Raw genomic sequence first — 13,358 nt, 5'->3', positions numbered from 1 at the left:
ATTGCAAACCCTTTTTATAATTTCTTGCCCGCTTTAGTAGAATAGGTTGTTTAAAAAAGCTTCTAAGGAATTGGGATAAAAATAACAACTTCAATGGAATTGAGGTAAGTGAATGTTACTTAATAAAAGTGTTAGAGATCAAAATGTTTGCCTATGTCTTTATAATTACATATAATTATAAGACATCATTATGTTTTACTTTGAAACATTAAACATTCAAATTATAGTGGATTAATGGTTAAACTCTCACTTTCATTTCAAAGGCCATATGTTCGAAACCTATTAATTACACATCGTCAATATTTTTCAATGATATTATAAAATTGTGTATTAGAAGCTTGAGAAGATTGTCACGTGCACCCTTTCTTTGATAGGAACGCCTTTTAATATATCTATACACATTGTTAATAATTTTCTGACATTAGGATGTCGTCCATCACATAAATGTATAGTGTTTCTGCTTCAGTATATCGTGCAATTTTTAGTCTCTCGCTTCTTTTGGTGCTTCTACAAAACAATGTATTCTTAGGGCTTGTTCTCCACAACTTATTTTCAGTTCAATTCAATTCAGCTCCAATTATCATTTCTATTAGTTGTAATTTAATTCATTTCAGTTCAGTTGCAATCAGTTTAGTTCAATTCAGTTCAGTTGTTCTATGTCGAAGAGAACTGGTCTAAACATAATAAACACTATGAAATTACGTGTTAGATGCAATCATGACATCTTGGTGTGAGAAACTTATCGTTCCCAGTATGTTTAGATAGAAAGAAAGCCTAAAACAACTCAAGTTTCAGGCACTTGACATCAGAACTACGTCCCAGAATTTCCTGATACAAATATTGCGTCACCAGACTGATCTTTTTGGGCCCTAGGCAAAATAGTAGATTGTGGCCCTTTAAAAAACACATATAATAGAGCAAATTAAAAATATGATAGTAGTTTTATTAAAATAAATAATGTTGTTTAAGCTAATGCAATTTTACAAATAATTTACCAAGTAAAAAATTATTCAAGCAACTCATATGCCATCACTTAATACATGATATCAAAAAAATCCGCAAAAAAAAAAATAAAAAATTGAACACTCAAATCATATAATCATATTACAAGAAAATTAGAGAAATAGAGAATGAAGTGACAACACCTTGACCAATTGCGGAACTCCGTCAAGGCGGCAAGTCGACAACAATTAACCACGGACAAATCGGACCACCGTGGGTAGAGTCATAGGGGTGGATGCGTAGAGGAACCCCAAGTCCCTAACAAAAACCCTCGCTCGACAGTCGACGCTTTGACAATCTCGACAACATATTGTTTCCCAAAATTTCTTAATATTTTCAATTGATGGAGACTAGAACTTATGAGTAATGCATTATGGAAATTCAATTTTTTCCTATTTAAATTGCAGAAAATAATTCCCGTTGTCATATTTAAGATAATGTTTTTTCTTTTTGTTTTATCTTTCATCTTCACAGCTGACAAAGTAATTTACAAAAGCAGCTTCCTTTCTCAATGGCTTTACTTGCTCCCTAACTGCCAAATGAAACAAAACGAAAGGAGCCTCATATATTCAACCCCTGCTAATACAATTCTATGAGGCGAGGAGAGTCTCATATTCACTGGAAATAGTTGAATTAGCTGTTGAGAGTAGACAAAAACACCTCCTAGTTTGTTAAGAAATTTTTGGAGGTCTTCATTACTAATTTATGTATGCACCATCTTATCTTCAACATCCTCTTCCTCCCGGAGGAGTGCCAACAGATCCTCCATACTATCATTCATTGCCATCTCTACCTTAAATTGCCCCTTGCTAATATTTAAGAGAATGCTAACAGTTATATTTTGAGAAATATGGAAACTTTCCACAAGTTTAATGGTGGTTAGAGAAAATTTCAGGAAATAATTTTTTTTTTAGTTTGGATCTTCGAAGAGAGTGAAGAGAGAAAACCTAAGAAGATGATAAGTTGTTTTGGCGAAGACGTGAAGTAACGAAGTTATTTTCGTGACGCGTGCACGTGTTTTTCAGTAACTCCTCAATCCTCACGCGTATAATTGTGAATTGTTTCATTATTATTTCTAGTACTATTTCAAAATTTAGAAAATTGGGTCCCTTTTAGGCTTGAGCCTTGGGTCATTGTCCCTCTAAACACCCCTCAATATCGAGTATGTACGTCACATGATAATACAATCCTCTCATACTCTCACAACTCACGAAACTAGAGAAGTTTTTGGAGATTCATGATCATAAATACAACTCTTAAAATATTTTAACTGCTTGTAGAGTAAGTTTTACAACTACCATAAGGATAAGAAATATTTTGTGCAAGCACCCCCCCCCCGGAGTTTGTCTAGGCAACCAACCGTTTGAGTCTCTTAGGAGACTCAAACAGGGACAATTTGGTCATTTTAAGCCTTGGAAATTTCACGCGCGTGTTGTTTAGTACCAATGCTAGGTTAGATTGGTACCATTGTCCGAAAATTTTGATACCAAAGTAAGGTTGCTTGGTACCAATCCTGATAACAATGTGATACCAATACAGGTTATAATGGTACCAATGTGTAACTTTTTGAGTGTTTGAGTCATTTTTGGACTCAAACAATTGGTTACCAAGGCTTTCTCCCCCCAACCCAAAATTTCCAGCTTGCATGCCTATGGGCTATGCGGCCATGCCCTATGTTTGGCCGAATCCCACGCTTTTGATTTTGACTCTCTAAAACACGCTTAACTTCTTCCTCTTTCTATATATAACCAATTTTCTTACACTTCTCTTTCTAATTAGCACCCCCCCTTCATTGACACTTTGACTTCCACATTTCTCACCTCTTCTTCTCTTCTCCAAATTCATAACCCAAAAAACCCATTAAAAACCCATTTTATTTTCTCTCAGAAAAAAGAAACAAAAACCCTCTTATTTCTATTCTCTCTCCTCATTCAACTCATCTTGTTTCTCTGTACATAACCTTGATTTCCGGGTCTTTAAACAAGGAGACAATATTACTCTATTTCTCTGCTTTTCTGGGTTCTTTTTTCTGCCATAAAAACAACCAAAAAAGAAAGAAAGAAAGAAAATGGTGCATCATCAAAGATACTATTGCCAAAATATGAAGAAAGGAGAAAACTTTGTTAAAAACTTCATTATATCAGATGAAGAATCACAAATTGGGCTACTTTCTATAAATGGAAGTTATTTCAAAAGAGCAATTAGACCAAAACTTCTTACTTTCCTTTTTCTATCTCTTCTCTCATGTAGTCTCATATGGACTCCTCAACTCTTTGGTTTTCCCTCCACTTTCTCTCTCCTCTGTAAGCAAACTACAACCAAATCTTCTCTTTTTTTTCTCAACTTTTGTTTTGTTTTTGCATGTTTGATTTTTTCAGTAATTTTTTTTATGGGTGTGTGTTTCTTTTCTTTTTTTCTTAAAACCCCTGTTTTAATCTTCTAATTTTTGTTAATTTTTTGTATTTTTTGTGAATTTTTCAGATTCATTAGGAGCTGAGAATGATGATATGGGTTCAAAGCTTCCTCTTTGTTCATACGTCTCTAATGGTTTGTTCTTTTTCTCTAATGATTTGTTTATGTTTATTGTTCATACATCATTTTTAGACTAATAAGGCTTTGTTGTTGTTGGTATAATACTCTGCTACTCTCTCTAAAATTACAAGAAAACATTCATTTTACCCATTTAAAAGACCAAAAGTAGAAACTCTTAGTTTTCTCAAATTTAATTCACTTAATATTATGATGATGTAAAGTATTTTAACATAAAGTTTGATATGGAAAAGTGAAATTTAGATTCATTGATTTGTCATTAAGATGGCTGTCAAATTGCTAAGATTGCGTAAAAGAATCAATCAGTTTAATTACTTTCCATGCCTAAATTAAAATAATGAACAAAAAGTTTGAAAGGTTTTGCGTGTGCTACTTTTCAATTAATTACATAATAGTTTGGACTTTGATGTATCATGTATGTAGTATTATGTGGGATTTGCATAGATTAGTAAGTTTGAAATAGTCAGCCACCCAAGATTGTTATTTGCATCAGTTTGTCATTTTCAAATGCACACATTTGATGATAAAAAAATCACCTTATATATTAGTAAAAGTATTTTATCCATAAGTCACGAAGGCGGTACAAAGTACAAAGAAGGGGAGGGGGGATTCGAACTTGTGACCTATTGTTCACAGCACCTCAATCTTAACCATTAGGCCAAGACATCCTTGGTATATATTAGTAAAAGTATTGATAGGAAGAAATATGTGTAACAGAGATTTGTGTTTATGATCTTTGAATGCTAAAATTTACTTGTTAAGTTGTTTAATTGTTGTGTTTTCCAAAAAATTTGTAACTTTAAATGCAGGAACAATATGTTGTGATAGAAGTAGTATCAGGACTGATGTATGTTACATGAAGGGTGACATAAGGACACATTCATCTACTTCTTCAATCTTCCTTTACACTCAAAATGATCAGAAAGGTAGTTTGGGTGAAGGCGAAAAGGTTAGGCCTTACACCCGAAAATGGGAAAGTAGTGTTATGAACACCATTGAAGAACTTTCACTTGTGTCAAAGCACAAAACCAGCAATTCTCAGCATAAATGTGATGTTGTCCATGATGTTCCAGCAGTGTTCTTCTCAACAGGAGGATATACTGGAAACGTCTACCACGAATTCAATGACGGTATAGTCCCGTTATACATCACTTCTCAGCATTTTAAGAAGAAAGTTGTGTTTGTCATCCTTGAATATCATGATTGGTGGTTGACTAAGTATGGGGATATTCTTTCCCACTTGACTGATTATCCACCCATTGACTTCAATGGAGATAATCGAACACATTGCTTTCCAGAAACCATTGTGGGTTTGAATATACATGATGAGCTCACTATTGATCAATCCCTTATGAGAGAAAACAAGTCAATTAGGGACTTTAGGAACATCTTGGACCGAGCTTATTTGCCTCGAATTACAGATTTAATTCTAGATGAGGAAAGGGAGAAGCAAGTCTCACAATCTCCATCCTCCACCACCGCCTTACTTGAGTATGATGATTCACCAAAGAAACCAAAGTTGGTCATACTTTCAAGAAGTGGGTCTAGGGCAATACTCAATGAAGACTCACTAGTGAAACTAGCTGAAAAAATCGGTTTTCAGGTTGAGGTGGTAAGGCCAGAGCGAACCACTGAGTTAGCGAAGATTTATAGGGCACTTAACTCTAGTGATGTGATGATTGGAGTCCATGGTGCAGCCATGACACACTTTCTCTTTGTTAAGCCTAGCCGTGTTTTCATTCAAGTTGTTCCTCTAGGAACTGATTGGGCAGCTCAGACTTACTATGGAGATCCCGCGATGAAGCTTGGTTTGAAGTATATTGGGTACAAAATTCTTCCAAAAGAGAGCTCATTGCATGATGATTATGATATAACTGATCCTGTTCTAAGCGACCCTGATAGTGTAAACGCAAAAGGTTGGGAGTACACTAAGAGGATCTATCTGGATAAGCAGAATGTTAAGTTAGATCTTAGGAGATTCAAGAAGCGGCTTGTTCATGCGTATGATTATTTGGCTCTTAGGAAAATTCGAGGATCTCTCTCTTGAGGTTTTGTTACTGTTGAACACTCCTGGTCTATGTAGCATGGGAATGGATAAGGTTTCAGGATCGGTTTCACTTTGGACCTAAAGAAACCTCATGTGCAAGAGGTTTTCGTGCTTCATAGTGTTGATTCGTTTGTTCTTTTGTTCCTTGGTTTTGAGAATGACTAATGGTGGGTGTAGCCAACCTTACACCCGCTTACCATCATATGGCGTTATTCTAATGGTCAACTAGTCCTCGTACTCAAGTAGTCGATATAAGCTGTCCATTAGCAAAACGCCATGTGGCTAACAACGAAAAGGTTGGATACTCGAATACCATATTCCTTTAAAAAATCAAATTTTGTATATCAATATACAGTAGTTAGATGGTTTAGGAATTTTTTGTTGTAGAGAATGTAACTGTGATGTAAATGCATTAGTAAGCAAAGAATAAGATTGGTTTGGTATTGAGAAACATAGCATTTTCTTCTCCATTCATTCATATAATCATATGATAAGATGAAAAGAATCTGAGCTTTCCAGATCAAATTATAATGGAGATGCTTCTGCCAACCTTAATTATCCACAAGTATTGATGCCAGTAAGATACTAACATGGGCTAGTTGTTGGCCTTTGAAGTCTAAAATGGTTGCCAGAATGCCAGCCTTGCTTTAAGATAAATTATTCGTTTTCTCAAGTCATTGTCCCACCTAGGGATTGGATCTTCATCTGTATAGAGTATAGAGCAGTCCAATTAAAATAAACATTGTTTTGATCTGGGTTTGGTGATTGGTCAGCTTTTGGACCAATAATGTATAGTCTTTATCTTAAAAAACTGTTTCCATTCATATAACGGCTACATGTTTGGAGGGACCAATAGAACTTAAGCATATAAATCTAATTCTTCTCGACTAGATAATAGATAAGGTGGTCATCTTGTATAAAATATTAAAGTCTGGTGTATAACTAGTTTTTAGAGTAATCTTAGCTGTTGTTTTTCTTGTGGGTTATGATGAGAAAGAGTATATAGGTAATATTGGTTTATTAGGAGAAAGAAAAAATTTAGCCAAAAAACTGATATCCAATTCTTCATGATGGATCAAGAAAAAGAGGAATAAAAGAGGAATTGGAGTAGAGAGAAAATATGGTGAGGTAGGTGGAAGAGTGGAGAAGTAATAAATAATTAATGACCATAAACTATAGGACAACTATAAACTATTAGTTATGCTCTTAGACACTCTATATTCACGAAAACACGATCTTTTAGATTTTAAATATATCATATTGATAGATACGCATGTTAGAAATTTGTATGATATTATTTCCTTATATATTTAAATGATGATCAAGTTATAAGCCACTATAATAGTTGAGCTATGTAATACATTTTCTATAACTATTTAGAAGGTACACCTTAGTGCATAGTTGTCCTTGTACCTCTAATCAAATACAATAACCCTCATAATATAAAACACATGTGTCGTGTTTGAGGTTTGAGTTCTATGTTCATTTCACCGTGACCTATGTTCCTTTGAACATAACTCATTACAAAAAAGAAGATGAAATTATCTTCCTCCCTATACTACTATACATAAAAAAAAGAAACGTAACTCAATATGATAAAGAACATGGAATTGTTCAACAAGAAACAAATTTGATGTTCAGAATCGGTATACATCCTTATTAATGTGAAAGATAGATCTTTTTAGTATATACGTGACAACCCCAACCCGAACAATATGGAGGCTATGTGTTGATCGATATTGAAAAATAGGCCCTATAAAAAAATTCAAAGAAACCACCAAAAAATGCAAGTAAACCAAATTAAAAACATGCATCAAACTAAGTTATTCTCTTCAAAATCTTTTGATACATTCCAAGAAGAATTGAATTCAAGAAATTGCAAACATTTTGACTATCAATTTCAAGTTTTTTATGTTTAAAGATTCTTTTTTTTTTTCCAGTTTGGGATCCTTTTGAAAGTGAGGCTTTGTTTCATATTCTGTTTTGAACATGTTAAGGGTCGGGCTTGATACATGATGAACACAACTCAATATAAAAGAATATAAAATTATCTAACAAGAAAATATTCAAAATTTGTGGCGGTACTCCTTTTCCAAATTAAAATTTTAAACGTATATTCATTGAATTTTTATTAATGTCTATTTATTATATGTTCTTTTTATTAGATCTATATTTTTTTATAAATGCATTAAACATGCTCTTTAATATGAAATTGTGTGTTCTTTTTATCTATAAAAGTTAATGAAAGAAGTTCATATTATTTTAAATCAATGATACATGTTTATTTTAGGTGCACTTGAGTGCATAAACTAGACTTTGGATAAAGTATATTGGAGAGAATACTATAATACCTTTTTTTTTAAAAAAAATAACATAATACTCATTGTGATATGCTTATTATATTGTTTGGTCCGAAAATTAAAATCTAGCTGGTCTGAGGCTATGTTTAGTTCACCTGAAATTTTCTGATCTGATATGAACTTATTTTTTCTGATCTGATCTGAACTTATTTTTTCTGATTACAAGATCTTATCTTTTAGATTTTTCTCAATATATAAGAAAAAATATAGTCATGTGGGGTCTTGTTTGATTCGTCTCAATTAGGGATGGCAGGTGGGTATAATTTGGCGGGTTTCGCACCGCATCCGCCCAGTTGGGGCGGGTATGGATATGACTTTGGTGGGTAGTGGGTGGGTATGGATACGAAAAGTCAAATCCGCCATGGGTGGTGGGTAGGTGGTGGATATGAGGTCACATCCGCCCCAAATCCACCCGCCCCGCCCCATATCCGCCCGCCCCGCTCCATATCCATCCACCCCGTATAATATTTACTAATTTACCCTTTATAAAATAAAGAATTATGTTCATAAATCTAAAAAATTGTAAAAAATAATTAAGAAATATGAATACTAAGAATGTGTACTTTTTTTTGTTTGAAAAGGTGTTTCTAATAATTAATTTATATAATAGGTTTTATATAAAAAATAAATCAGGTGGGCCGGTGGAAAATCCACCTAGGTGATGGGTGGGTATAAGTGGGTAATGGATATCCACTTGGGTGGTGGAGCGGATGTGGGTATAACCTTATACCCACGTGGGCGGAGGTGGATATGGAAACTTGTACCCGCCATGGTTGGCGGGTAGGTGGTGGGTATGGAAAATTTAGGTGGAGGTGGGTGTGAATTTAGGGGTATCCGCATCCGCCCCGCCCATTTGCCATTCCTAGTCTCAATGAGTACTTTATTAATATTCAATTAATATAATTTTTACTAATATGTAATGAAAGATATAATGATTTTTAAATATAAGCATAATCTGAACTGATCTGATCTGAACTTATTTTTTCTGATCTGATCTGATCTGATTTGATTAGATCTGAAATAAGCAAAAATAAGGTGAACTGAACATAGCCTGAGTCGTACTCCTGACCCTATATTTGGTAAAGGTTTGGACGCTATTCGTATCAAAGCCCAAAATATCAGCTGTACACAGCTGGACTCGACTTCCCAAACTTTCCTTTGTGTGTTCCTGTGAGTGTGACAGTAACACTAAAGGCTGTCTTCTACAAAGATTCAAAGGAGTTTGGAAGGCATGACAGCTTAAGAAACAACCAGCAGGTTCGATTTTAGTGACAGCTAGACTTTGACACACTATCAGTTCAGCGCCGCAAATCTGGAAAACAATGACTTTGATAAAGTTTAGAGTTTAACGGTTAGATTTTAGAGTTTGATTTTAAAGTTTTAACTTTTTGTTCAGCATATTTGATTGCTGATATGATTTTATTTGTTAGTTAAGCTCTACAATCGGTTAATTAAACAAAAAGTCGGAGTAACTATTAATTGACTATTACTATTAATCAAAAAAGAACAAAAAACCATAATATTAACCAAAATGCCATAACTATTAACCCGAAAAGCATTTAACCCCAAATCAAAATAATAACTACGGTTTTTCACTATATATCTCTGGCAACTTTTTTTTGCACCATATACCCTTTCGACTTTTCAAATTCACCATATATCCTCCACTTTTCAAAAATACATCAAACTACCTTTTGACTAACAGTATTAGACTTCCATTAGTCACTAACACTAATCAGGCCTCTAATCCTAATTAACTACTCTAAACCCTAACTCCCTATAATCTTAACCCTAACCCTAACCCTAACCATAACCACCCACCCACCACCCTTCCCCCCACCCCAGCAGCCCCCAACCCCCACCACCCCCGAAGCCCTCCCTCCCCCATCCCCGTCCCCGAAGCCCTCCCTCCCCCGCAGCCCCCTCCCCCCGTCCTCGTCCCCGTAGCCCCATCCTCCTTCCCTGCAACCACCCCTCCCCTTCCCATGGCAGTCCCGCAGAGCCGCAACCCTGCGACGCCGCTGAAGCAGGCATATGGTGAAAAAACTACAATAACTATTAATCTAAAAACTGTAACTATATAAAAAAAATCATAACTATTAACATAAATATTTTGAGTACTTTTACCGAAAAACATAAGCTTTGGTGGTCGAATTGGTCTACCAAAAAGCTTGTTGACAACGATAAATTAATCAAAGTTAAGTTAAGGTCGTGTTTAAAATCCTGCGAAGCAATGATGGTTTTGCATTAATAGTTATAATTTTTAGTTAAATTTTTTTAAGGTATTAGATTAATAATTATAGCTTGTAGGTTATTACTCATGGATTTTAAACATATGGTTAGGGTTACGTATTGATAGTTATATTATTTGGATTATTTATTTTAATATTTACTTATTTGGTTAATATTTATGGCATTTGGTTATTATGAGCTATATTTTTCGGGATGATTGTCATGGCTTTGGGTAAATAGTTCATATTATTAGGTTGATACTTGATAGTTATGGATGTTGGATATATTTATAAATTTATGGTTATAAGTTATATTTTTCAGGTTAATAGTTACAGAGCATTATTTTGGATTAATAGTTATTGTTTTGGGTTACTAATTGTAGTTTATTTTATGGTTTTGGATTGATAGTTAAATTTTTCTAGATAATAATTATGAATTTTGGGTTAAAAAGTTATGGTAAGTCAATAGTTATGATTTTTGGCTTAAGTAAATAGTTAAAGCATGTGACTAGTAAACACAATAAGAATTTTCACTAAGTTCTAACTAATTAGTCTGATGTCAAACTTAACGTTATACCCTCTTTTTGAAGTGCGTGACTTATTATAAACACAATAAGAACTTTTGCTAAGTTTTAACTAATTGGTCCATGTCAAACTTTACGTCAGACTTTTTTTTGAAAAATTTGTGTTTTAGTGAAAAGGCTTACTGTGGCTTATGCCATGATTACTTGACTAGATAGTTCCGTAATGGATTCTCATATCTTTTATAATCATAGAATTTTGACTTTCATGCTTGACCGCACATAGCTTTGAATATTTTTGAAAAAATATATTTCTTCCCTTCTAAAATACATGAAACACTTACCATTTTAGGCAGTTTAAAAATAAATTAAACGTGTACTTTATTTGGTATTCACTTTTCTCGATCTCTCTCCTTATCTCATCAGTCTCTCTTTTTCTTTCTTTTTATCCCTCTCATCTACTTATACCAAGACCATACATTTTATTTAAAACAGAATAGAAGAAGTATCAAAATTAACTACAAACATACACATTTATTTTATATTTCATGTAGGCCAAAAACTCACAAGTTCATTACATGACACTTTAATAGTGAAGCCCCTTTAGGCTTTGGGGCCAAGCCCCGTAAGAACGGCATAACATGTGGACCACAATACTAAGGCTAGTGCCCCCATATCTTGCATGCTTAGACTATATATAATCTCAAGCTCAACCCTTTCTGCGAGGTATTTTCCGATTCACCCAACATGACATACGTTGCATAAATGAATCACACTCAAAATATATTCCTAAACCAAGCTTATCTTTGCTCACTTGATAGTCATAGTAGGAATTCTACCTCATGATTTCAAGATTAGGGGTTCGAATCTCACCAAGTAAAGGGCCTTTGGAGGAGAATTCCCCTTACAACTCCCCTTCTTTCCAAGTGCTTGGGCCTCTGAGTTGGGCCCTATGCAAGAACAACTTAGAGGTTATTTATCTTACCAAATCAAAAAAAAAAAAAAAAAATCCTAAACCACATGACCTATGCATGAGAGTTCTTTCTCGGAAAAACCAGATATAGTTTAATACCGGCTTGAAATTTCTTAAATCACCCCAAAGCACACTTGAAAACGCAATTTTAATCTAAACTTTATCTACCACCACAAACCTTTATCTTCCCTTTCTTTCATCTTCACCATCACAAAACCCATCCAAGGCCGTCTTAAAAATTTTGGGTCCCTGTGCTAATTATGAAGTTGAGTCCTATATATAAAACTATTATGCATAAATTGTTAAAATGTGAATAATATATATCATAAAGTAAGCATTATCATCATATCTTCGTAAAAATAAGCTCAGATTTGAATAATATGACTAAAATTTGAGACTTTCGGGTCCTTTAAAAAACGGACCATGTCTGTTCTGTTGTTGGTCTCTTTGCATGTCCTAATAGACGACCCTGATTACCCATCCCTCACTACCCAATAACCACCACCACGCACACCACCACCGAAACCACGCACAACACCAATGAAACCAAAAAAAATTGGCCTCGATGTGACTACAGGGAAATAATTTTTTTAGTAACATTAGTCATTATAGGGTGCTCATTAAAATGTGACCACATAAATTTTTGCTGAATCTTTTTTATTGCGATGGTTAAGCATGAATAATGGGAGAAGCCGGAACTCGGAAGTATGAAGTACAAAGGACTGATGGAGGGTATTAAAAGTGTCGCTGGACAATGAAATCTAACAAAGTCTTTAACAATATCTTATTGTTGTTATGCTTAGGGTGTAAGTGGATTACAAAAGTCCATATTTCAATCCAGTACAGTCTAAATTTGTCGGATTAAGCTTGACTGAAAAGTGTTTGAACTGGACTTAGACTCAAATTTTCGAGACCAAATATTTTCGGATTGGATTTGCACTCATCCTTTGAAGTTCAATAAGTCCAATTCAGTTCAAAAAGAATATATTGTAATATACTCCCTCCGTCCCATAATATAGTGCTTGCATTCCTCTTTGGGTGTCCCAAAATGTTGTGCCTAATTCTTTTTTATCAATTTATTTGGACTAAATTATCCTTCATTTCTACATAAAACTTTTCAAAATACCCCTACTTTCTTTTAAAATATGTGCCCCTATTTATTGTTTTACACCATTCCAAGGTATATTTATTGCTCTTTCATTTTATTTTAAAGGAAAAAGAAGAGAAAACTAGTTCCAAGACAAAAATACCCAATAAACATTTACTTAAATATTTTTTTTTGTGAAATCCTAAAACTCTTTCCATTTCCCTTAATTCTTGTGAAAAATGAGAAGTGAGCACTATATTATGGGACGGAGGGAGTATAATATATAGATAGATACACATACAATGTATATTTAAAATATTCTTTAACATGTTTATTGAAATTTTGGATCTAGTGTGCACTGGTCGTCTTATCTCTTTCGCCGACGATGTGCTCTAGCCTTAATTTAGACTTCAGAGTGCTCAAAGCAAGCCTACACTATGTATAGATTAGCATGGGTAACATCATAGGATTTTGGTCCTATTATGTTGTCCTTCGGATCGAAGTAATGATTAACAGGGACAGTGTGGGACATTTGTACTTCATAGTTACACGTGAAATTCTTGGATTTATGAAAGACGTATAACTGT

The 13,358-nt window shown here is 34.2% G+C and overlaps 1 protein-coding gene across 1 annotated transcript; it reads left to right on the top strand.

Moving 5' to 3' along the window:
- Window positions 1-2,757: 2,757 nt before the first annotated feature.
- LOC104889372 (hypothetical protein) lies at window positions 2,758-6,052 on the top strand. Its single transcript, XM_010674571.4, has 3 exons — window positions 2,758-3,305; window positions 3,484-3,549; window positions 4,362-6,052. Exons 1-3 carry the CDS (start codon window positions 3,071-3,073, stop codon window positions 5,597-5,599), a joined length of 1,539 nt encoding a protein of 512 aa, XP_010672873.2. The 5' UTR covers window positions 2,758-3,070; the 3' UTR covers window positions 5,600-6,052.
- The last annotated feature ends 7,306 nt before the right edge of the window (window positions 6,053-13,358 follow it).

The sequence above is a fragment of the Beta vulgaris genome, chromosome 3, assembly GCF_026745355.1.
Source record: "Beta vulgaris subsp. vulgaris cultivar EL10 chromosome 3, EL10.2, whole genome shotgun sequence".
Taxonomy (NCBI): Eukaryota; Viridiplantae; Streptophyta; class Magnoliopsida; order Caryophyllales; family Amaranthaceae; genus Beta; species Beta vulgaris.
This window is presented reverse-complemented; position numbering and strand designations above follow the sequence as displayed.

Bases quoted from the DNA above. Each gene is read 5' to 3' on its own strand.
- LOC104889372 (XM_010674571.4), top strand. From the start codon at position 3,071: ATGGTGCATCATCAAAGATACTATTGCCAAAATATGAAGAAAGGAGAA. The intron at 3,306-3,483 runs GTAAGCAAACTA...TGAATTTTTCAG, and splicing joins CTCCACTTTCTCTCTCCTCT to ATTCATTAGGAGCTGAGAAT. The intron at 3,550-4,361 runs GTTTGTTCTTTT...CTTTAAATGCAG, and splicing joins TTGTTCATACGTCTCTAATG to GAACAATATGTTGTGATAGA.